At 47.2% G+C, this 23626-nt stretch overlaps 1 protein-coding gene across 2 annotated transcripts in view; it reads left to right on the top strand.

Moving 5' to 3' along the window:
* The window catches only part of FAM234A (family with sequence similarity 234 member A), a 1050028-nt gene that overhangs the window by 714161 nt on the left and 312241 nt on the right, over positions 1-23626 (top strand). For both annotated transcript variants that reach the window (XM_069647858.1, XM_069647857.1), the window contains exon 8: positions 12369-12509. In XM_069647858.1, coding sequence (XP_069503959.1) covers positions 12369-12509 — 141 coding nt within the window. The remainder of the gene's footprint in view (positions 1-12368; positions 12510-23626) is intronic.

Raw genomic sequence — 23626 nt, 5'->3', positions numbered from 1 at the left:
GCATGATGCTGTTTGTGTACATTATTGGAATGGGTTCCACATGTGTAGAAATGGCACCGAAGGATTTCCTTTTTAACTGTATGGAACAAACTGCTCTTTACCAATACTTTTTCCCTGATTGAAGGTGCAATGTTTACTGCTTCCCTCGTCTCCAGCCTCCACATTCTATGACCGACTGAACTTGTGACCTAAGGAAACTGTTAGAAGAGGAGGTGGTGGCAGTGATGGTTGCATTTTCTTTGAAGAGTGGACCATACTCCACTAGTGACAACTAATTAGGACCCCGATGCTTTGGCATTGTTAATTGTGAGGCAATGCTGCTTAATTTCTATTTTGGATTACTTAAGGAGAAAACCGAATTTGCAAACATTTTATCAAATTACATTACCCATATTTGAAATGAAAATTACTTTTACTGTTACTTTACAAGAAGTAGCCGAGCTGAGAATATTTGGGTCTGGTAACTTTATTTTATCTCTTGATCTGTGGGTCTGAAGAAATTTCGAGCCCTGAATGTGTTTATTCACCTTCCTTGTGCAGGAGTGTAATGTAAATATGCGATACCTGTTGTATCGTTTTTATTTTTTTATTTTTTATTTTTTTTTAGGTCAGGGAACAGAAATCCATTAGTCTTGTTTCACTTAAATTGCACATTGAAGAAAACATGGTGTTTTGCAGTGACCTTGTTGAATGCAGTGACATTTGATTATAAAAACACATACTTATATCTATTATGTTACTCAGTTGCATCATGTTTATGTATTGACTTTAAAGAAAAGAGAAATCTCAAGTGATGAATGGATACACTTGAGCTACTGCTTTTGTCCAGTATGTATTCTTTGGGTAGAATTCCTTTCTATCATTTTCGCTGGTATGTGCCATGACAGAAGGGCAACAACATTATGAGAATCATTCTGGAACCTGCTTGAAAGTAGCAGTCCTGCCCAAGTTCTTAAAGTTCTTTTATTTATGACATTTGCATAAGTTTAGTCTTCTTCTGCAATCAGTTTAATAAAGTCCAGTGAAAACTCCCTGGTCCCTTTCACAGGCCACCCCGGGCATGTTTAAGCTTCTTCAGTGACATGCATCTTGATTCCCAAGACAACGTGCAAGGGACCTATGCCTGGGCATTGCTCCTCCAATATAGGCAGATTTATAAATAATCCAACAATGGATAGATGGATGGAGATGTTTACCCCAATGCTTGTTAACCAGTGGGAATTCCTCTAGGTAGCGTTTCGCTCCATGGTTCTAAGCTCATCTATAACATTAGAGGTGGACAAACAGGAAATGGTTAATATTCCTGCCTTCAAATGGAGCAGTCCAGCCAACCTTGCTAGGCTGCAATCTTACTGTATGAGTGCACCAGGAGCCCTTGGCATGATTGGGCATTATTGGGAGCCCACAATGAGGTTCTAAATCAGATGCTTATTGAATCACCATTTACAGTTTCATACTTTTTTGTGACTTAAGAGTTGATAACTTATACTGGCTTACGCTCATCAGTCTAGCATTAAGAATCAAATTGGGGGTTATGAAAACAGTGCACATTTCAAATAAATAGCCAACTGGAGATGGCAGACAGTCTCGGCACACCTAAATATAAAGCAAAACCTCAAGCAGTTTTATTCCATGGCGACTTAAGAACTTTCAAGCAGATGGGGTGTGAATCCCCACTGCAAACTGAACAGCCCAAGAGGTTTGGAGGTGTTCTTCTTAAGAAATATTTTAAATCTAGTCCAGAGGAGGCCTTTTTAATGCACAATTTCACACAGGAATTGGATACAATGTCAAAGGATTTAAATGCTGTTCTGAATGGATAAATGGGAGTTCCTCCAATACTTCAAGGGATATAGGAGGATTCAGGCGGATGCGGGCGCACATTGGGACTGTGTCCGTCACAATTTTATGTGGTAATTACGTTGGTTGTGCATCTGGTACTGGCAGATATAATTACACCATTGTTAAATCTTGCACGTGAAGATTCATAAAATACAATTCAAATTGCCCTATACATTTCTTTTTTGACGGGACACTGCCAAGTTGAGCCTTGCTACTTCCAACGTATATCTGCCATTAGGCTTCATATCATGGATGTGGAAAAAGGTTTTACGTGTTTTTGAAAATCTGCTGTACCTTGTAGATGCAAGATATAAACATTTCAGTGCTGCATTATGCAAGTCTGTGTATTGTAGTGTCCATGAAAAATTCCCTGCACCCCCCCCAAAAAAGCCCCATGTGCATGTACCTCTTTCTCGCTCTTTCTCGCTCCTTTTCAGTTTCCTTATCCAGCACGTACCCATACACCCAAAATACATACTGCCATGCTGTCCAGTCCCTTGGTGCTTTTGGATCATTCTCCAAATCGTACTAAGTGACTTTGCTCTTGGCCAGCGTTGAGGGACACCATCCAATATCTTCTTGTTCTCTGAGGTGTGGTGTCAGCATTGCTCAGCTAACACTCAGTTCTTTTCCTATTCTGTGTGCACATAATATCAAATATCCTACCGTCCTCTAGCAGCCCTCTGCACACTGTGTTGTCCTCTGCAGGTATGGCTGCTGAGGGGTGCACTCAGAATTTGTACTTTTTAAGAATTCCTTGAACCTACCAAAAACAAATTACAAATAATTTTCAAAATGGTGAATGAGCAAATGTATGTGCTCCAAACTCCTGTTTTTTGTAATGGGTTTAGGCTTCCATTTTGTAATGCTGTAGTGTTACTACTCAATGCCCTTGGAGCAATATTCAAACACTAGCGCCCTCCAGCGTTTTTGCATGCACTCCTTCGCTAGAGGGAGCTGTTTGTTCACTGCTTTCAACGCATTGAATTCTAAAGATACGCTGCAGTGTTATAACTTTCACAAGACTGGCCGACTTCTCAGAGACTCGGTCATGATTAATGAGGGTTTTAAAACCTTCTACTCTGACCTTTATACTTCATCCGTCGTGTCTACATCAGATATTAAGGCATATTTGGATGATCTCGAAATGCTGTGGTTTGACGAAGGTCACAGAGAATGCTTAGATGGCCCATTAATATAGCCGAAATAAAGAAGGCCATCAGCGAATTAGGTTTGGCCATATCCCCAGGCCCAGACGGGCTGAGTGTGGAGTTCTTTCACCACTTTGCTGACATATCCCCACCACATTGCGGTACGCTGTAGGGGAGGCATGGTATCACAAGTATGACACTGACACAATGGGTACAATTTGTAAAACCGTTATTGAAATTGTTGGGGTTTGGAGAAACGATGGGAGTAGTCTCGACCATCAAATAATAAATAACGCAGTCGTAGTGGAGTCTGTCAAATCAAAATGGCCTACGCTAAAAAACCTAATGCCTGCCCTATCTCTTGTACAAACATTTTTTAAAAGGGGAAATGTATATGAAAGAAATAAATCTGTGTTCAAATGAATAAATGTGGTCGAACCAGCTCTCCTCCCACGTTGGACCTCATGGAGTAGGCTGTCCCTGTAGGCAGGATGACACTCTGGCTCGGTTTGCAACACAATAAACAGTTCCAAAACGTGGATTGAGGCCCGTCTACCTTCCACTTTAAAGTCTCTTTTCTTCACTTGCAAAATAAGGTTTCAACCAGAAAGTTCACAAAGGTCCCTCTGTCGGTGTCAGACCTCTCACTATACAATTCAATACAAACTTGTAAGTGGGCTCCCTTCCCCAAGCTTCTCACTTAGTCTCCCTCTGTCAGCTCGGACCACTTTCGGATGTCGAAGACTTTCAAATGAGCGTGGCTTTCTTTATTGACCACTGCAGGACCACTTTGACTCAAGTTTACAGTTCAACTTTCACTATCCCCTTCTCTAGGAGTTTAAACTTCTTTATTTCACTTTTGCTGTTCATTCGCTTTATCACTTCAAACAATTTACTTTTCAGAGACCTTCGAGTGGGCTACTTCCTTTCGCTGGACCACTCTGTTACTTAGTATCGCTGGCTTCGCAGTTGTCTTTTACTTCAAAGTTCATTCACAGGCCCGCCTTTCCTCATGTCTCATTCACATGCGTGCAGCCCTCACTTGCGCTATAATGTTGCTACCTCAAACTTCAACACACACCAGTCTTTCAGGTTGCTTTCCAACTCACCGGCTGTTTGCATCTCTTTCTTGGTTTGTGTTTCCCAATTCACGAGTCAAGGTTAGTACCACAGGCTTGGCCTCGCCTCCCCATATCTGCCGTTCACCCGGGAGGGTCGCTGGCGTCCTTGAAACACAATTGCAATCTTCACTTGTGTGATCTGGCCTTTTTCACGTGTCCCTCACGGCCTGTTGGAGGCCACGACCTCCGGTAAGGAACTCTTGGGGTTCTCGACCTGCTGCTCTTGTCCCTTGGTTCTTCGCTCTGCTCCAGTAGGTTTGCCTTCCTCCCGGAAGCCCTGCTCGTATTCATGTTCCACCTTGCTCATAATGTGTCTTTGGGCTCTGCCTTTTCTCCAGCATGGGGTCTGGCATGGATTCACATGCTCATGAATATTCCCCATCAGGCTGGGAATCCTCAGTAAAAGAAAAAAGTTTTACTTTCACTTAAAAATGTATTTCTCCTCTAAACCAATCACTGTCCTCTGGGTCATACTGCCCCATTCAATGACAGTCCTCTCCCTAAGCCCCTCCTCTGGCAGCCATCTTCAGAGTTTTACCAAACGGTTCAGTTTTGGGAGCCCTCGAGTTTGCTCTCTGAGCTATTTGTATGTTTTTTTGTGTTTCGGCGGAAAAAGTTCTATTTTTGTTTCAAAGAAGCCTGTGCTCTTTTCTTCATCCGCTGTCGGTGAAGTTATGCGCCCCTCAAGGGGAGGGGGGAGATCATCGAAGATTCTACAAGGCCTTTTGGGCCTACGTCGCGCCCTCCAACCATGATGATGATGGAGGAGGAGGGGGGAAGGTCTCTCTTCAGGCCCTGCACCAAATGCGGGCTACGAAACGGTTTGTGAAGGACAAGCACCTGCAATGCCTCTACTGCCTGCACCCGGACCACAAGGAGGTAGAGTGCGAGATATGCCTCGGTTTCTCCAAGAAAACAACAAAGGACAGGCGTAGTAGGCTGATGGCTTGGCTTAACGCCAAGGCCTCTGACCCATGCTCTGACCAGGGTCATGCCTTACCCAGGACCGGCCGGTCCAAGGAGCGGTCTTCTAAGTCCTTTGAGTGCGCCTCATCTGTGGGGGCCCAACATAAGGCGTAAAAGAGCTTGAAGTCCAAATCCACTGTGTTCGCCGCGGAAGCGGGTCCAAGTGGATAGGGCGCGATCAGCATCACCCCTTTCCGCCTCCATTGCCAGCCAACTATCAGGCTCCTCTTCAAAGAGGAAGTTATCTACCCCGGCTAAACTATGTGAGAAATCCGAGAACCGCAGACGTAGGAGAAGGCCCAGCAGCCCAAGCAGACTCAACCGGCACAGGCTAAGACCTTGTTGGCGACTCAGTCAACTACTACTACTACCACGACGGGTAAGGGAGCGGATCCTGCGAGTGTAGCTCCCATGGCTCAGTGTGTCCCTAACCCCAAAACGCGACTCCGCTGTAGTGACTTTGGCAAAGTCTGCAGGCACGCGAGAAGGGGTGAAACCGGCCCAGGACCCGGTTCAAGACTCTAAGGGGTCTGGGGGAGGGAACAGGGGCTTGAGGAGGCCCTGAAACAGCCCTCCCAGGCCGTCGCCCAAACAATAGAGGTCTCGTCCACGGATGACAAAGATCAGGAGGCCTTACATACGGGCAACAAGGACGTTGAGGAGGAGGGCAACTTGGACGACTGCGCAGGGCCTAGTTTATCTGTTCTGCCTTCTCAGCCAAGGGACATTTCTTTGGACATTCTGTCGACTCTACACACCTTGGTGTCAGATTCAGATGAGGATGCCTCTGGCTCCGGTACCTGTGGTCCACCAGGTCAGTGAAGATAAGGAAGAGTCATCCTAGGTCCCCATTTCAACCTCCTCCACCACATCGGGCCCTTTGTCCCCCAACAGACACGGGTACGGGAACGGATTCGGCCACGACAACGCATGACGAAGACATTGTCGCAGCAGATGGTGAACCACCACATTTGGACGGCCCATTCTGTGGGCACTCTCCAGCAGCACTGCTCGTCTTTTCGCTCCTCCAGGGGAAAGTCGAGCAGGTCTTCAAAATGGTTCTTCATGTACCGATAGCTTTCCAGATCCTCAATACAGGAAGCCTTCAGAGGCCGTTCCCAGGCCAACAGAGGACATAGTCAGTGTTGCCCGCAGGGCAGGACACCGCACCAAAGCAAGCCTGAACAGACCGGGACATTGGGCCCCCACTCGTGCACCCCGGTGGGAGGCTGGCTGACAAGGTTTGTCAGAGAATGGAGAAAGATCCCCAACGACAGATGGGTGCTGGACGCTCTCCCCAAGGACACACCCTGGAGTTTCAACGCGGGCATCCGCGGATCCCTCCGGTTACCTGTCAGGAGCAGCCCCACCCTGAGCTCCTGGAAGAGGTACTGGCCATGCTGCGAAAAGGTGCGATAGATCTGGTTCTCCAATGGCTCCGGGGTTCCGAAGTCTATTCCAGATACTTTCTGGTCAGAAAGAAGAGGCCCATCCTAGACCTACGATGTCTGAACAAATATCTAAAGGCCCAAAAGTTCAGGATGGTCACGTTGTAAAACATGCTCGGCCAATTGGAAAAAGGAGACTTCACATCGTTGGACCTGGAGGACACCTACTTCCACGTCCCCATTCACAAGAAACATCGGATGTTTCTACAGTTTGTGGTGCAGGAACAGCACTACTAGTGTCAGCCCCCAGAGTGTTCACAAAATGTCTGGCACCAGTGGTGGCCCATCTGCGTCTACAGGGCATACACGTATACCCGTACCTGGATGACTGGCTGATTTGCTCGCGGGAGCTGGCCGATGGACACACAGACGACTGTCCAGCTACTGACGGAGCTGGGATGGCAAAAGACTGAATAGAGTGCATTGCCTGGCGTCGCCCTCGGAGGAGAGGCTAGCAGCATTCAAGGAAAGGTGCAATGAATGTCGACTAAGACAGCCACAGTGGGGGCCATCAAGTCGTTGCTAGGCATGTCTTCCTGCATCTACCTCGTCCGACTCTGCAGGTTGCAAATGCACCCCTACAGGAATTCCTGGACGCCCGCTGGATACAGGTATTCGGAGGCTTAACAATCAAGATCTATCGACGACTAGTTGCGTCGGGCGATAGGATGGCGGGGCGTCCTCTCCAACATCGCCCAAGGCATGCGATTTCAATGCCCCCCATACCAGGAGACGGTCACCATAGATGCCTCCATGGAAGTCTGGGGAGCGCACACCAGACGTCTGCACGCCAGAGGCCTGTGGCTGCCCGAGGAGAAGGATCTTCATATCAACATCCTGGAGCTACAGGCAGTGTTCTGGGCCTTCAAGTCGTTCCTACCGTCTCTGAAAGGCAAGGTGGTGAGGATCTTCACGGAAAACACCACCATCATGTTCTACATCAGGAAGCATGGGGGCACTCGATCCCCGGCGCTCTCCAAAGAAGTGCAGGGTTTATGGGGCTGGGCCGTCGGACAGGGGGATGTTCCTTGTCCCTCTCCACCTGGCGGGTGTCAAGAACACCATTGCAGACTCCCTCAGCAGGGACCTGCGCTCCTGCCACAAGTGGGAGCTTCGTCAGCATCAGGTGGACTGCCTATTCGTCAAACGGGGCAGACCCCAGATCGCTATGTTTGCGACGGTGGCAAACTCCAGTGCCCAAGGTTTGCCAGGAGATTCCACCAGCCACGAGGAGCCTGGGGGACACGTTCTCCTTCCCGTGGGAAGGGCTGTTTCTGTATGCGTTTCCTCCGTTCTCTCTCCTGCTACAAGTCAGCGACCCACTCAGTATCCATGCAAGATGATAATCATCGCCACGGCGTGGCAGAGGCAGATCTGGTATCCAGACCTTCTCAGCCTGTCAGCGTCGCCTCCGGTCAAGCTGCCAGTGGTTCTGAATCTTCTCACCAGAGAAGGAGGTGCAATCCATCATGACCCAGGATCGCTGAACCTGAGGTCTTGGCTCCTGCAGCCCTAGAGTTTGGAGGTTATGAGCTGCCTGCGGACTGCAGGAAGGTCCTCGCCAAGGCCAGGGCGTTGTTGACCTTGAAGTGCTATGGTCACTAGTGGAAGCGTTTTGTTTCTTGGTGCCGATCTCAGAACATTACCCCTCTGGCGGTCATGGCCTGCAGATCCTTCCATACTTGCTAACCTTGGCCAAGGCCGGGCTGGTGCACCCTCTATCAACGTACATCTAGCGGCTATCTCCCACTACACCAGGTATCCAAGAATATCTTCACTTTCGTCCCACCGACTCGTCAAGGAAGTTCTCAAAGGACTTTCCCGCTGGTGAAGGCTCCTGCTCCGGCGTGGGAACTCAAAGTGATTCTGACGAGGCTCATGGGGCCCCCTTTAAGCCTATGCATCAGGCCCACTCAAGTTCCTCTTGTGGAAAACTGCTTTCCTTGTGCCCATCACGTCTGCCAGAAGGGTAGGTCAGTTCCAGGCCCTATCCTGCAGGCAACCATACCCGACTTTCCACTAATTGAGGGTGGTGCTGCGTACGCACCCCTCCTTCATTTCAAAGGTTCAGTTGGAATTTCATCTCTACAAACCCTTTGTAATTACCTGTTTTTTTTCCCGAAACCTTCGTAGCCTCTAGTTCTACATGACGCACATAAAGAGTTTTCGGAAGACCTCACAACTGTTTGTGTACTTTGGCCCTGTGAACCATGGGAAGGCCTTGTCCAAGGCTTCCATTTCAAGGTGGCCCTCCGGCTGCATTACGCACTGTCACCAGTTGCCGAACCGACCACTGCCAGGCTGTCCGAGAGCCCACTCCACCAGAGCGATCGCTGCATTGGCTTTCCTGTCTGGTGTGCCCCTGCTGGACATGCAAAAGGCGCTTGCCTACTCGCATGGTGGCAGAAGATTGGAGATTTTTCTTAATATGGTATCGCTTCTATAGATGGACAACACTGCTTGGTTCTACACAGACTCTAACATTTTCCACTTTTCCGATAGCCAAGGGAACACATCAAGGCTGGCCACTGTCCCCATTACTATTTATCATTGCGATAGCACCGCTGGCCTACACGCTCAGGGAAATACACATTGCTGGAGGGATTCACTTCTATTGCTTTTGATCACTCGTATCACTATACGTGGACAATTTAATGTTATAAGTCAAAAACCAACATGAAAACTTAGACCTGCTTCTAAGGGAAGTGACATCTTTCAGTGATATCTCCGGCCTGAGAGTTAATCTGTCTAAATCCGAAATAATTCCACTTCGTGACGGCGCCAAACACATGGCCCAGCGCCTTTGTTGCTCGGAAACTATAAGTTGTTTAGGGGTGCATGCAGCACACACCCTGGCTCGTCTGATGGTGCTGAATCATACAACCCTGTTGAATAAGTTTGAAAATAGATTTCCAGGTGGTCCATACTCCCTATTAAACTATTGGGGATGTTATTTCTAGCCCACATGGTGATTCTACCTAAATGGCTGTACCTTTTTGTAAATATCCCGGTCAAAATACCTTTATCCTTCTCCAAAGATCTGCACTGCCTAATTACTAAATTGATTTGGGCTTCTAATTCCCTGATGGTGGAGTGGGAGACAGTCACATAGCCATTAGATAACGGCAGCCTTGGTTTGCCTGACCGCAATTTGTACTACCTCATTGTACAAGCATCCTGTGCCTGCTTTTGGTACACAGCCAAGCTCGCACCACCACACATGAGAATTGAAAAGACCCTTAGACATCCCAATTCTTTAGCTAGCACAATAGTAGAACCGCCAGGCGGTTTCATACGAGAGATTGGCACAGTAGACACCACAGTGTGGACAAGTAGAAAACTACACAAATATTTGGCAATTGGCCCATGTCTCTCCTCACAGATATCTCTTCACAAAATTAGGTTCTGATAACATTTGATTCAGATTTCCAGAAGGGTTTTGCTTCCTCAAGGCTGATATGGTTAGATATCGTCTTCCCTGGCAGTAACCTTCTATCTTATGAACATCTGAGAGAGCTGGGTGAGGAGAGCAATCTACATGCACTCTGGTACAAGAGCCTGCAAGCCTTCATGAAAGTCAGAATGTGTTCCTTTCCTACACTACCCCCATATAGTCCTTTTATCAACTGCTTATTAAAATCAGCAGGAGGGGATCATATTATCTCAACACTTTATAAGCTTTCATTGCCCACTAGGAAACCCCCAATGGTAGCTAAAATGAGATAAGAGGGCTCACTTGGAACACAGTTGTCAGATGCACATTGAAGATGCGCCATGAGTCACTTCAGTAATGTGTCCATGTTTACCCCCACAAACTGATGCAGTTTAAATATCTTCCTCAATACTATTGCACAACACAGCAGATGGCAAAATACAGGTCGCAACAGAGTGGAGACGCCGAAGACACTGAATGCTGACTTCCTACACTTGCCTGGTCTTGTCCCCACGTTGGAGAGTTCTGGACTGAACCTCCTGGAAATAACAGTTCGATATTTGAAAATTCCCAGAGATTTGTATTGGGCTGCAGCACTGGACTAAATAAAAGACACCAAATGAGTTGGACTTGCATGTTTAATAGCAAAATATTTGATTGCAAAAACATGGATGAAAGGCTCTGTATAAATAGTTAATACCTGGTTGAAACACTTACTGTGTTGCAATGACCAAGTGTGTAATTAGGACCTCAGCAGCACCAGATGCACATCCTAGCGACTACTGAGGGAAATTCTGTGCATACTTTGTGAAAAAAGACACATGGATCAACAACCAATGTGTAGTCTTGCTATTAGTGCTAGAAACGCTGCACTTTGTACCCCGACACCAACTCTTCTACTGCTGGCTTTTTAATCGCATATTATATAAATTGACATTCTGTATTGGTATAACTGTGAAAATGATGTTGCTTTGGCGACACTTTACTGTTCATTACTCAGTAAAAAGAAGTTGAAATAAAATGTTCATACGACTGCTGTGTCTTTAGAATAGAATACTAAAGACACGCCAGTCTTATGAAAGTAATTTCACTGCTGTGTTTTTAGGATTAAATTCTAAAGACCCGGGCTAACATGTCATGTATAGCCTCAATACCTTCAACTCTTTCTTGCTAAATATCTTCCTTCTCGAGCTTTTCGCTCATCCGCCTCCAACTCCTTCAGGGTCAGTCACTTCTCCAAGCAACGAGTTGGTGGTAGATCACTTTCTTCGGCTGGGGCCTCCCTCTGGAACAACCTCCCTGCCCCCCTGAAACTTGAGGAGAACCATCTCTGGTTCCAGAAGCGCCTCAAAACCTTTCTCTTTGCTTCTGCTGTTTCTCCTCCTCTCCCCTGCTGATTTCCTGGCTGATACTGAAACTGCACTGGTTTACCTCGCCACCCTCTGATCTCGGGCGCAGGTCCCCTCCTCCGCCAGTCGCACACCTGCACTGCCCTCCTGGCAACCCCTGCACTTGGGGACTGTTTTCTGTATCCCTACAGTCCCACTACCAGCAATTGACACCTGATGCCTGCACTTACCCTTTACCCTTGCCACCTGCTGGCCGTACCTTACTATTATTTATTCTATTATGCCATGTACTGCCCTGTCCCCTGCCCCTTCCCATGCACTTGGACGATCTGAATGACACCTGGCCTAGTAGGATCGTTGTCTGTCTTCCCTCTGTTCCCCCTCCCTTGCCTCGTCGCACCTTGAAACACTTGTGTATGGGCGCGTTCTAAATGCCATATCATATCATATATCAATTTCTACTCCCATTCATCTTAACAGGACATGTTTGCCACGTCTTTAGAATTGTACTCTAAACAACACAGTGATGTAATTACTTTCGTAAGACTCGTGTGCGTCTTTCACCCAGTCTTCTGAAAGCAATCACACAGCTTTTTGGCAAGGGACTTGTGTGGTCTTGTGGTTAAGAGTTTAACCTCTCAAACGCGTGACCAGAGTTTGAGTCCCAGACACAGGATTGTTTGCATCTATTTGGTGCAATAAATTGTGTTTAACATCCACCCATCCCCCTGCCCCCAACAAGCTTTAGTTTTACATCAGCTGCAACATACAGGCAAGTGAGGAAGAAGTATGTGTTTGTTTTTAACATGCTTTGCAACCTCTGCTGTAGAGGAGTTGGGTGAAAGTTAAGTGAATCTGATGTCCAATGTGAGACTGCGGTTGGGGAAAACCACTGCCCGTGTGCATGTTCACAAGTTGATAGAGAAGCGGTTTGCACTTTATTTGTTCTGAACTAATTTATGTTGCATTGTATGTTGGCAGAATCATTACTGCACATATGTCACTAATGTAACATTCTCTAATTGTCCTAATACTTCATTTGTATATTTATATTTCAGTCTTGGGAAAATCCGATACTTGGTGAAAGTGCCTGGCTATAGTTATGAAAATGTGCTGGTTGTGAAATCTGATTTTTCTGAACTTGTTGATGGGAAAAGCCTTCAGACTCTGTGGACTGCTAATACAACAAATGTCCTAAGGTAATTAATTTGTTGAGCTGTGCAAAGCACAGGCCAGGCTATATAATGAATGACATGCAGTTTTAATGTAATGGAGGATCAAAAACAAGCATTCTGTGTCTTTACATATTTAGAGTTTAGTTTTTGACATAATTTTCATTTTACAAACCTTAATCTTCTAAAGTCAACTAATGAATTGGTGAGCTGATCTCTTCAAAGATTAAAACTAAGCAAATTGTTATTGTAAACCTTTCTTCCATGCTCCCTTCGAGTCTACATACTTCCTGCATACACTTGGTCACTGCCTTACTTTGTTGTTCAGCCCTCTGTGAGGCATCGAGAGTAAAACTCTGACACAGTGACATTTTGGTGTTGGGTACAGACTTTTATTCTCACAAAAAAGAAGGGTTTGGGGAAATCCTATCTATCCCTAACTCTAGGAGGGGTTCCCAACCTCAGCAAAACTAAATAACTTCTGTGTCAGGATGTCTAAATCAAAAACAGTTCAGTACTGTGTCCAAAATCCTAAGCTGATCCTCATACACTAAACTCAGTATAACGTGAAGAAGGGGATTGTCTGTAAGCTGTACACCTGCAGCTTCCTTTCAACATTCCAAATGTAAATTAAAAAAAAAAGTGAAGAAAAGAAAACTAAGTTCCACAAGAAAAGGGGCCTTCCCTTCCCCTAGATTTTTTTCTGGCTTTTCAAGCGTCACTTTAACCTGTTCCAAAATTCTCAAAGGGGGGCTGGGAGGGGAGGGGGGCTGCTCACATAGAATCGCATAGTTCTTTTGGATAAACAGTTTCTTGCTCTCTGGGCCTTAAATGTTCCTTTGTAAAAGTGTATGATAATTCCCTTTCAAAATTGGACTTATTCCAGACTTCACCTTTGGGGAACTTCCTCCACCTTTTCTCTTATCCCTGGTTTACTCCCCTGCCAGGGTTGGATGCGGTTCCCAAACTCGCAATATGCCTGGTTTTCTGATGCTTGTGAATCTGCTTCGAATCACATGCTGTGCATATAGTCCAACATCTAGTGGTAATCACAGAGTATTGCATCTTTCTTTCAAAGATCGAAAGGGGACGTCGACATGGGCGTGACTGTAACACTATCCCTAACGTGACGTGCAGTGTTCCCAAAATCCCTCGCGTATCGAGGTCTCTTAGATTGTTTTTTTTTTTTTCCTGCCAACCTAGTTGGTCGCCTAATGCGGAGCTCGCAAGAGTTAATATTACTTACTTTGTCCCACGACCTACGGTCGTCTAGTCTCCCGACTAATCTTCTTGACGACTGCCTCGTGGGCTTCCTGCCGCCAAACGCATCCACAACTGCTTGCCAACTGTCGACCGCGTGGCCTCGGTCCTCCAGCCAGGCCCTTACAGTAGGGAGAGTGGGGCCCTGGGTTTATTCTTCTACAAGAATGTATTTTCTTTTCCCTTCTCTTTCTCTATTTGGTCTGGCTGCCGTCACCCTCTGCTATGGAGAGGTCGCCCTTTAAATTTTGCCCGACGTGTAACGGAAAGTTCCCTTGGAAGGACACCCATCACCGTTGCAATCGGTGTCTGCCTTGAGACCACGACGAACGCTCATGCAAGTCCTGCAAGCTCTTTCGACCAAAAACGTCAAAGGACAGGCTGATTAAACGATGGGCGGCCTACGCGATTCAGGCCGAAAGCCATTCCCCCGTTGGCGCTGTCGCTTCGGACGACAAGGAATCCATTGGCAGCCATGGCTCCGACTTGGAAGCCAGCGACCTTCTGTCAGAACCTTCACTCTCCCAAATGTCCAGCCACGACAAACAGGCCACCGGCTCTGTTATGGGGAGTTCACACCACAGCGACCAGGGCACACACGCACCACAAATACATAAATACACAATCCCTAAGGCCTCCTCGACAGAGTCGACGAAGAAGCGCGCAACGTCAACAGGGCTGCCGAAAAATTCAGTGCCTCCTGAACTTCTCAGTTTAGCCCCCTCCACGCAACAGTCTTCACGGCATGCACTGGGCATACCTCTGGAAAGGGCATTCACCCAAAAGAAATATGGTCGCCGACACACCGTCCAAGGGCGCATAAGCATCGAAGGCTTCGATGGGATCGTCCACGACGGCCCCATCAGGCAAGTCGAGACCTTCCATTCAGCCGCCGAAAATTCACGAAAGCCTTGTGGCTATTATTTCAGCACCTACAGAACACAAAGACACCCTCTCTTATCGAGAGGAGTATTCTGAAGCCCCCACCAGCCTCTCGAAGGCCTTATTAGGAATCCCCCCCCCCCAAACCGCCTTCTGGGCAATCTTTTCCACCTCAAGACCCTTCTGCATCTTCCCTATGAACTAGGGAGGGATTCCAAAACTATATGGACAAAATGGCCCAATTTTCAGACAAATGTATCACTCCCCAAAGACTTAGGGAAGAGGACTCTTGCCCCATTCCACATAAATTGCTGAAATTTTCCCATCTCTGCACAATGCCACCAAGAGGATATCTTGGATGTTTCAGAGCAGGAGGATACCTATGAGGACATTAATCCATTTGCTCAGGACACAGCTGACCATGACCCAGGCTGGGATCAGGATCAGTCATGGGATCAGTGCCCTTGGCTATCACCAACATACACCCCTGACCCAGACATCATTTGTCTAGATCCCCCCTCTTCGCCTCCACAAAGGGAGTCGTCACCTGTGGATGACCAAATGTTGTTAAACGCCATTTTAAAGAGAGTGGCCTATCATTTTGCGATCGCAAATCATGAGGCAGCCCCTAACTCTGACTTTGTTGAGGATATCCTCAAGGAGAAGCCTCCAACTAGACAAGCCATTCCTCAATTCCACAAAGAAGCGCCTAGTTTCTTCTTTGTCACCGTCCCTCACACGGGCAGTCAACCCTCGGATTGAAAAATGATTCCGCCCATCTCCTTCTGACCCACTATACATACAGGGTCATGCCACAACGGACTCCCTAGTGGTTACAACCACTAGGAAGAGGGTGGGGGTTCCACTGTCCATGGCAGAAGCCCCTCCGGATAAGGATTGTAAAACTTTATGCCCTCGGAAAACGAATCACTGCATCTGCGGCCTATTCAACTAGGATCGCAGACAATACAACTCTCCTGACAAGCTACAGCGACATCCAATGGGGCCTGGTCCAGGAAGGCCTTCAAGAGGTCCCAAAGCCCACCTGATAACACCTGCTCACGGTCATGGCTGAGGGCAGACAGGTTACCCACAACACATAAAAAAATACTCTGGACTCTGCAGACACTGCTGGATGCACTCTAGCCCAGGGGACTTTACTTTAGAGACACGCCTGGTTGAAAAATTCTGGTTTTAGACCAGAAACTCAGGCCTCTTATCAATAAACCAGTCGAGGATTCCAACTTTTTTGGGAAAGTTGTCGATGACGCCATTGAAACTGGCAAGAGGGAGCACGAAACGCTGAAATCACTCAGCCAGATCATGGCCAAGCCCTTCCACCAACGTGGAGGTTCTAACTCCCACCGTTCCTTTCGTGGATAATCTTTTTCTCGGTCTCTCCATGGACAATATGGCTCAGGAAGTACCCCCTGGTCCTCCACCAAACCACTATCAACAGAGGTCCTCGTAGAGGCAAGGGTAGAGGCAGGAACTCTACTCCTAGAGGGTCCCCGGCCTCCACCTCAAAGTGACTTGCCAGTTCGGGTCCCCTCCTGCGCCTCCCCAGTTGGGGGGTCGCTTGTCATTCATTCACGCCTGGGAGGATTCACATCAGACCAGTGGGTGTTTCAAGACCGTTAACCACGGCTACTGCCTCGAGTTTCACTGACCACCTCAATACCACCCACCAAAAAGCAGGCGCCTGTCACCAGAACACCTGCGCATCCTGCTGGAAGAGGCTCAAGTCCTTCTGGAAAAGGGCACTGTAGAAGCCGTCCCCATTCACCAGGTAAACAAGGGGATTTCTTAAGTGTACTTCCTTGTACCCAAAAAAGGATCTCATCATGCGCCCTGTGTTAGACCTGCACCCAGCGAACAAGTATGTCAAACCTCAAAAATTACAATACTGCAGGAAGTAATCTTACTGCTGCTGCAGGGGGATTACATGGCCACATTTGATATGAAAGATGCATACTTTCATATTTCAATGTTGCCAGCGCACAGAATGTACCTCAGGTTCATGAGAGAAGACACCCACCATCAGTTCAAGGTACTCCCCTTCGCATTGCCTCAGCTCCACGGATGTTCACGAAGGTACTGGCGATAGTAGCTGATCACCTGCGCAGGCAGTCCATCCCAGTCTATCCTTACCTCGATGACTTTCTCATAACAAGGGATTCGTACGGAACATGCCAAACAAATACCCAGAAAACAATAGATCTCTTCAACCTAGGGTTCTCGATCAATGAGAAAGTCAAGTTTAAACCCCAGCTAAGTCAAACAGTTTCTGGGGGCTCTAATTCGGACCAAAGACGGTCTCGTCTTTCCCTCCGAGGGTGTTCAAAATATGCTGTTCCAGATCCCTCACTATGTAGCCATTCACAAGTTGACCGTACGCAATGCCATGTGACTGTTGGGGACAATGACCTCCTGCATCTACCTAGTTCCACACGCTCGCCTGCGCCCCATGCAAGAGTGCAAGAGTGACTCTCGAGCCAATGGTGGCAGGCCAGCGGGACGATCTAGTGGTTGTCTCTGCAGCCCTCGTTCAGTCTCTACCTCTCTTGGTGGTAAAGGGAAAACCTTCTGCAGGTGAAAATCTTCACAACCCTTGCAGTAGAAGCCACTCAACACAGACTCATCTCTGACGGGGTGGGGTGCTCCCCTCCTTCATCAGACGGCGCACAGAGTGTGGTCCCCAGCGGTAGCATCCAATCACTTAAACCTGGAATTGCTAGCAGTGTTCAAGGCCCTAAAGGTCTTCTGAACACACCTTCAGGGGAAGATTGCTCTAGTCCTCACGGACAGTAATACGGCCATGTATTACTTAAACAAGGGGGCATTCACTCTCTAGAACTGTCCATAACATATGGAATTGCGCTCTCAAACACAAGATGTTCCTCCTGTCCCAACGTGTTCCGGGGAACTCAATCTTCTGGCGGGTGGTACTCGGCAGAGACTTCCTCTACCCGTAGAGCACAAGTGGTGACTACAGGAGGACCTTGTACTCAACATCTTTGCAGACTGGGGCTTCCCAGAGGTCGACTTGCTCGCCACGCTGGAGAACACCCAATGCCCAAATTACACCTCCAGGTACCCTCAGAACCACTCCAAGGGGAACAGTCTCTGGATAACATGGTCAGGGAAATTTGTCAACGCTCTTCCGTCCCCCCCCCCCTCGATTCCCCTGCTCAACAGAATAGTGCACAAGATGCACCAAGAGCCAGTCAGGGTGATTCTGGTGGCCCCGGTGTGGGCCTGCCAGCCTTGGTTCTCCCATCCCATCTCATCGCATTGTCAGTCTCCCCTCCCAGGCAGATGCCATGACCATACAACATGCTGTCTCAAGACCAGGGGGAAACACTACATCCATGCCCTCAAACTCTCAACTCAGCAGCCTCGCTCCTGAGGTCAGAGTATTCAGGCACCCCCAACTCAATCAAAGATGTATGGACATACTCTGAGAAGCACGGAAACCCAACACCAGGCATTGTTGCTCCAGCAAATGGAAGCGCTTTGTCATCTGGTGTAATGGCAAGGGCATCCATCCTATTGAATGCACACCTAAACATGTTGTCCTGTACCTAACTCACCTGTTAGATTCAGGTCTGGTTTTCAATTCTCTGAAGGTACTTAGCTGCGCTTTTGGCATACACCACGTACCAAAGCAAGGTTTTGTGGTGGAAAATTCCGGTAATTAAAGCATTCATGGAAGGGCTAGAGAGGCTTCATCCCCCTATTTCCAACCCAGCTCCTGTGTGGGACCTGAATGTTGTTCTTACCAGACTGATGGGGCCTCCCTTTGGACCGATGCACAAGGCTAGCCTTAAAGCACTTGCCTACAAGACCGCCTTCCTGGTGACGGTCACCTCTATAAGGAGAGTTAGTGAATGGCAGGCCCTTTCAGTTCAAGACACATTTGTCACGATTCACAATGATATGGTGGTTTTGCACACACACCGTTTTGCGCCTACATTTATCTCATAGTTCCATGTAAATCAATCCATAGAACTACCCACTTTTATCCAGAACCCCACTAACGTGGCGGAAAGCCAATATGGAGAACCAATCAGTTCTTCTTTTCAGTGGCAGCTGGCTGAGAAGGGGACGCTGTATCTAAATCGGCTATCTCAAAGTGGATCGTAAACTGCATCACACTGTTTTACACTCTTGCCAAAAGAGATCTACCCTTCACGCCTAGAGCACATTCTACTCTGAGCACAGGGGCTACCCTAGCATTCATTGCAAATGTTCCTCTTGATTCCATTTGCAAAGCAGCAACCTGGAGTTCTGTGCACACCTTTACACAACATTACTGCCTAGATGCACACTCTAGGTCTGATTATCAGGTGGGATAAGCGGTGCTAAGACATCTCTTTGCTACTGTTTGTTCGCACATCCCACCACCATCTCTGGGTACTGCTCGCTAGTCCATGCACATCGTATGATTCTAAGCAGATTCACAAACATCAGAAGACCTGCATTACTCACTGTAATAGAATTTCTGATGATTGTATCTGCTTAGATTCACATGCGCCCACCCTTCCTCTGCTCGTGAAGTAGAAGTAACATAGACCACTTACACCTTCTCTCTTCGGTACTCGCTCATGCTGACTATAAGGCTTGCTCACGGCAGAAAAAACACAACTAGAGGGACCTCGATGCGTGAGGGATTTTGGGTACACTGCACGTCACTTTAGGGATAGTGTTAGTCACGCCCAGGTCGACGTCCCCCTTCAATCTTCGAAAGAAAGATGCAATACTCTGCGATTACCACTAGATGTCAGACTATATGGACAGCATGTGATTCTAAACAAATAAAATCATCAGAAATGCTATTATGGTGAGTAATGCATGTCATATCGGGTCACCAACCCTTTTCCAACAGTCTCAATCTCTGTATCAAATGTCCCAGCTTTCTTATTTGTACTCACTCGCCCCATCAATAGTTTGTGGCATTTGCCCTGAAGTGCCCCGGTGACCCAATCTTTCTCTGGGCTTACTGCTCTTTGTTGGCGGCTTCGGCGTCCCTCTGGTCTCACCGTTTCCTTCCCCGCTTGCTTGTTGACTGGGAGCACATATCATCGACTTCTCGGTTCCCTCTTTGCCTTCTTTCGTTTGGCTGCACCTGCTACCTTTGACAAAGGTGCAGCGAACCCTTCTCTGTCTGACTTTCCTGCATGTCACTCTCGACAGCCTACTCGCTCTGGTCTGCAGCTTCCTGTCCTCCCGTAGCCCAACAAGCATTCAGAGAAGTCGATATCCAAAAGCAATGGCCTTTTTTTGGCCCCTTAGCAGAGGATATCAGGGACAGAGTAGTGAGGATGCCCTCAGGTTTCTCACAGGACAAACCCACTTGATTGCTCAACTGTTGCACAAAAGCCTAGGACTGGGAAGTTTGTGTCCTGCTTGCATGGAGTTCACTACCCACCATACATGTAAAGTGATTTTCAAGAAACTCCTACCATTGTAAAATGCAGGCTTCATTGTGAGATGCAGATTGTAGGAGCAGGGTCTCGTCCCATTTCTAATTTTAAGGACAAACCGTGGTTGTCTATGGTTTTTTACCATGGTTAACCATAGATCACCATGGATTGTCCATTATTTTGATCAAAGTTAACCATTGATAAACATGGATGATCAATGGCTCAGACAATCCATGGATAACCATGTCCATTGTACCATGGAAATACATAGCTGTCCCTGATCCATGAATAACCATTGTTAGAAATGAATAATTAGATCTTGTCTGTAATGTTTATCCCTTCATTTTTTGTACCTGTGGATTGTCAACAGTTCGTGGTTAACTCGTGTATAAACATGGATGGCCATGGTTATTGAAGCACCGTTGCAGGAACTATTGTGTGGCGGAAAGAGCCAGCCCCACTGGAATATTTTCATCAGCAATACCAAGTATTACTTTCAGAGAAGCCACCACTAAAACAAGCACACACCATGATGAACAACCTGTAAAACAGTTTTTATATTGTGTCAGGTTTTCCTGTTGACTAGCATGCAGCTGCTTGGTGCGGGTCCACAAATTCAAAGGACTCTATCACTATCATAATTAAATAAATTAACAATCGTGAAAATATCTTAGTGTTTTCTAGAAACATTTGTGTCATTATTTATGAATAATGTATTTCTTCATGTTGGAATGAAAACATAACCCACTGTGATTTTGGAAAGGGTGTAGGAATGCAAATATGCTAGGTCCTGGGGAACGGAACATGCCTTTTTTTATCCTAGTAGTAGAGGTCCCCGTTATGCCCTGCATTGCATAGGATTTATGCGATCTACACACACTAAACACTGATTTTGGAGATAAAATATATAGGTTACTGAGACTTTTAGGAGTTGAAGTTAAAGGGGAAACTTTGGGATTGAATTCTAGAAATGTGGGGTTTCAGAATGCGAGTTCATTTGAGGATGTGCTCAAATATGCTAACTAGTATTTTATTAACAGAAAATCAAATGTGCCTTTCAAACATTAACACCCCTCGATTTACTAATTATTAACGAAATAGAGAGGAGTTAAAGCAGTGTTGCTTGTCCTTGGATCATGGACAAACCATGGTCAAATTACATTGAACATAACGGCTGACCATGTTTAACGGATCACTCTGGTTGCCTGTCCTTTAATACCCCTGTAAAGGGGACAGAGAGCATGGAAGTGATCTACGCTCAGACGCATTATGTTCGATCTCTCTTGCCCACTGTGTCTGTCTTTTCTCTGTTTGTATAGTGACGAATCACATCGTATGAAGTATCAATTGTGTCAACAGCATTTTGGCCAAAAGAGATAATCCTGAGGTTCAGGGAACATCTAGAGAACCCCAGGTTGCTTTTCCTTCCTTGACTTTAGTTAAATGTCTGTCCATTATTTCTAGAATATTTCCCTGCTAATTAAAGGCATTCATTCAGCCCTAGACTTTATATTGTGAATTGTAATAAAACGTTGTGTGAGAAACCGGAGGGTGTTCTCACAAGCAGTCCCCGGGGATCCGTTGCTCAGGTGACCTGGGAAGGGCCATTGATCTTGGATCCCAACTCTTGGGGCTGACAATCGAGGGAGGATCACCTGGGCAAGAGGGTCCTTAGGAACTGCATGGAGCGTGTCCGAAGGCGAGAGTCAGTATCCCAGTGGGACGATAAGTGAGGAAGATGTCCCGGAAGCTTTTATGGGATAGGTTGGTTCCATCATCCCTGACCCAGTCCGCATTAACCCTGATGCAAGAGGGGACAAGAAAGGATTTTATTATAGGAAACGAAGTGAGAACAAAGTTCCAACAAGACAAAGACATGGTCTTATGGGAAGTATCCATTCACCTTTCACTACTCTAGACCCCAGAGAATACTATCAAGTACCATGCTTGCATGCCAGTATGTCAAGGTTACAGAGTGACCTATCGAGAGGGAAAGATATCGCTTTGAAAACAAAACCAAAGCTAGTGGTTTTCCTATATCCCCTGCTGGTCGCCTACTTATGTTTCACTAAATAAATCTAATCTACAGTCACATTTCATCTCCCCCTCCCCATTTCTAATGAGTACTGCGATGAAGAAGAGGTGATTGGGAGCAATGAGGATTACCCATAGAAACAACATACGGATACAAAGTGAGGCCTACCATTTAACACCTTTGAATTGTCCCGCTAATAGTCGGGCAAGGTCAGGCACTTTACTCCAACTGTGGTTCTGCCAGAAACATTGTGCAAGCTGGGGATGCTGACTGGTCTAGAGGAGCCAAGGAGCAGGTAGCTGCAGGAAGAGAAGGCTGGAGAATAACGGCATGCTGAGACGCTTGCCCAGTGTTCGTGAGGGGCTGCAGCGTGACTAGGGAGCAGTGTCTCCAGGGAGCCGGAGCAAGGCAGCCTGTATCCTGCCGGCAGTGTTCAGGGAAATGCTTGTTCCCTTGGGACGTGTGCCGGTACCAAGGGTGTCGGAGGGGCAGGTGGTGAGACCCTGACCTTGACCCAAACCCATTTGACCTGCTCGCCAGCACAGCGCTACTGTTGGGGAGTTTCATGAGACAGAGAGAAACTCAGTAGCATGCGGCAGCTGGAGCAGGAGTGTTGTTGAAAGAAGAGTCCGATGAGCGAAAGCAGGAAAGCGGTGAAAGACGGCAAAGCGAAGCAATAGAAGGGTAAAAGCAAAACGGAGCAAGCGAATGTTGGAACGCAGTGAAAGAAAGCAAAACGGAATGACAGAAAAGGTGCACTAAAGGCGCTGAAGTAATGAAAGACCGCCAAGTGTGCTGGCAGCGCTGTAGCAGCCAAGAGTGGGTGCGAGAGAGACCGAAAAGTAAGGAGTTGGATGCAAGCGACCCAAAAGTGAGAGACCGCAAAGAGACAGTGAGAAGGAAAACACAGTCAAGACAGGGTGCAAGCGACATGAAAAATATACAGAGTACAAGAGGCACGTTAAAGGGCAAATGAAGGAGAACGAGAGCACAGTGAGAAACTAAAGGTGCAAGAGAGCACAGTGAAAAGTAAGGAGAAGTGTGCAAGAGGCCCAGAAAGGTGGAAAGAAGGTGCAAGTGTGCACAACAGAAAAAGGTGTGCAGGAATCACAGTAAAGTGGACAGAGTGAAAGAGGCACAGAAGAGGAAAAGGTGCCAGAGAATAAGGAGAGTTATTAGAGGTCAGAGTGGTCGCGCCTGGGAGGAGCAAAGAACCCGTATTCTCGAAGTCTGATACTACCCCCATGAAAGAACTGTACAGTGAAAGGTACATCCTGACGAGGGACATTTTGTTTTTGAGACCAGAGGGGCGTAGGCTTGGTGATGGGAACCCTAAGGGGCCCACAAGGGACATTGTTGAACTTTAAGTGGGGCCTTTTTTGTTTGCAACTGGAAGGACCTAAGCTTGCGGAAGGAATCCCCAAGAGACCCAGAGACATTGTGCTGTAACGCTCACCTGATTCCCGCAGAGGCGCCGGTCTTGACTGGGTGAATGCCGTATCTTCAAAGGTGATGTGTAACACACGGTTGGCTCTTTGGGC

The sequence above is a fragment of the Ambystoma mexicanum genome, chromosome 2q (genome assembly GCF_040938575.1).
Source record: "Ambystoma mexicanum isolate Mex_15411 chromosome 2q, UKY_AmexF1_1, whole genome shotgun sequence".
Lineage (NCBI taxonomy): Eukaryota > Metazoa > Chordata > Amphibia > Caudata > Ambystomatidae > Ambystoma > Ambystoma mexicanum.
This window is presented reverse-complemented; position numbering and strand designations above follow the sequence as displayed.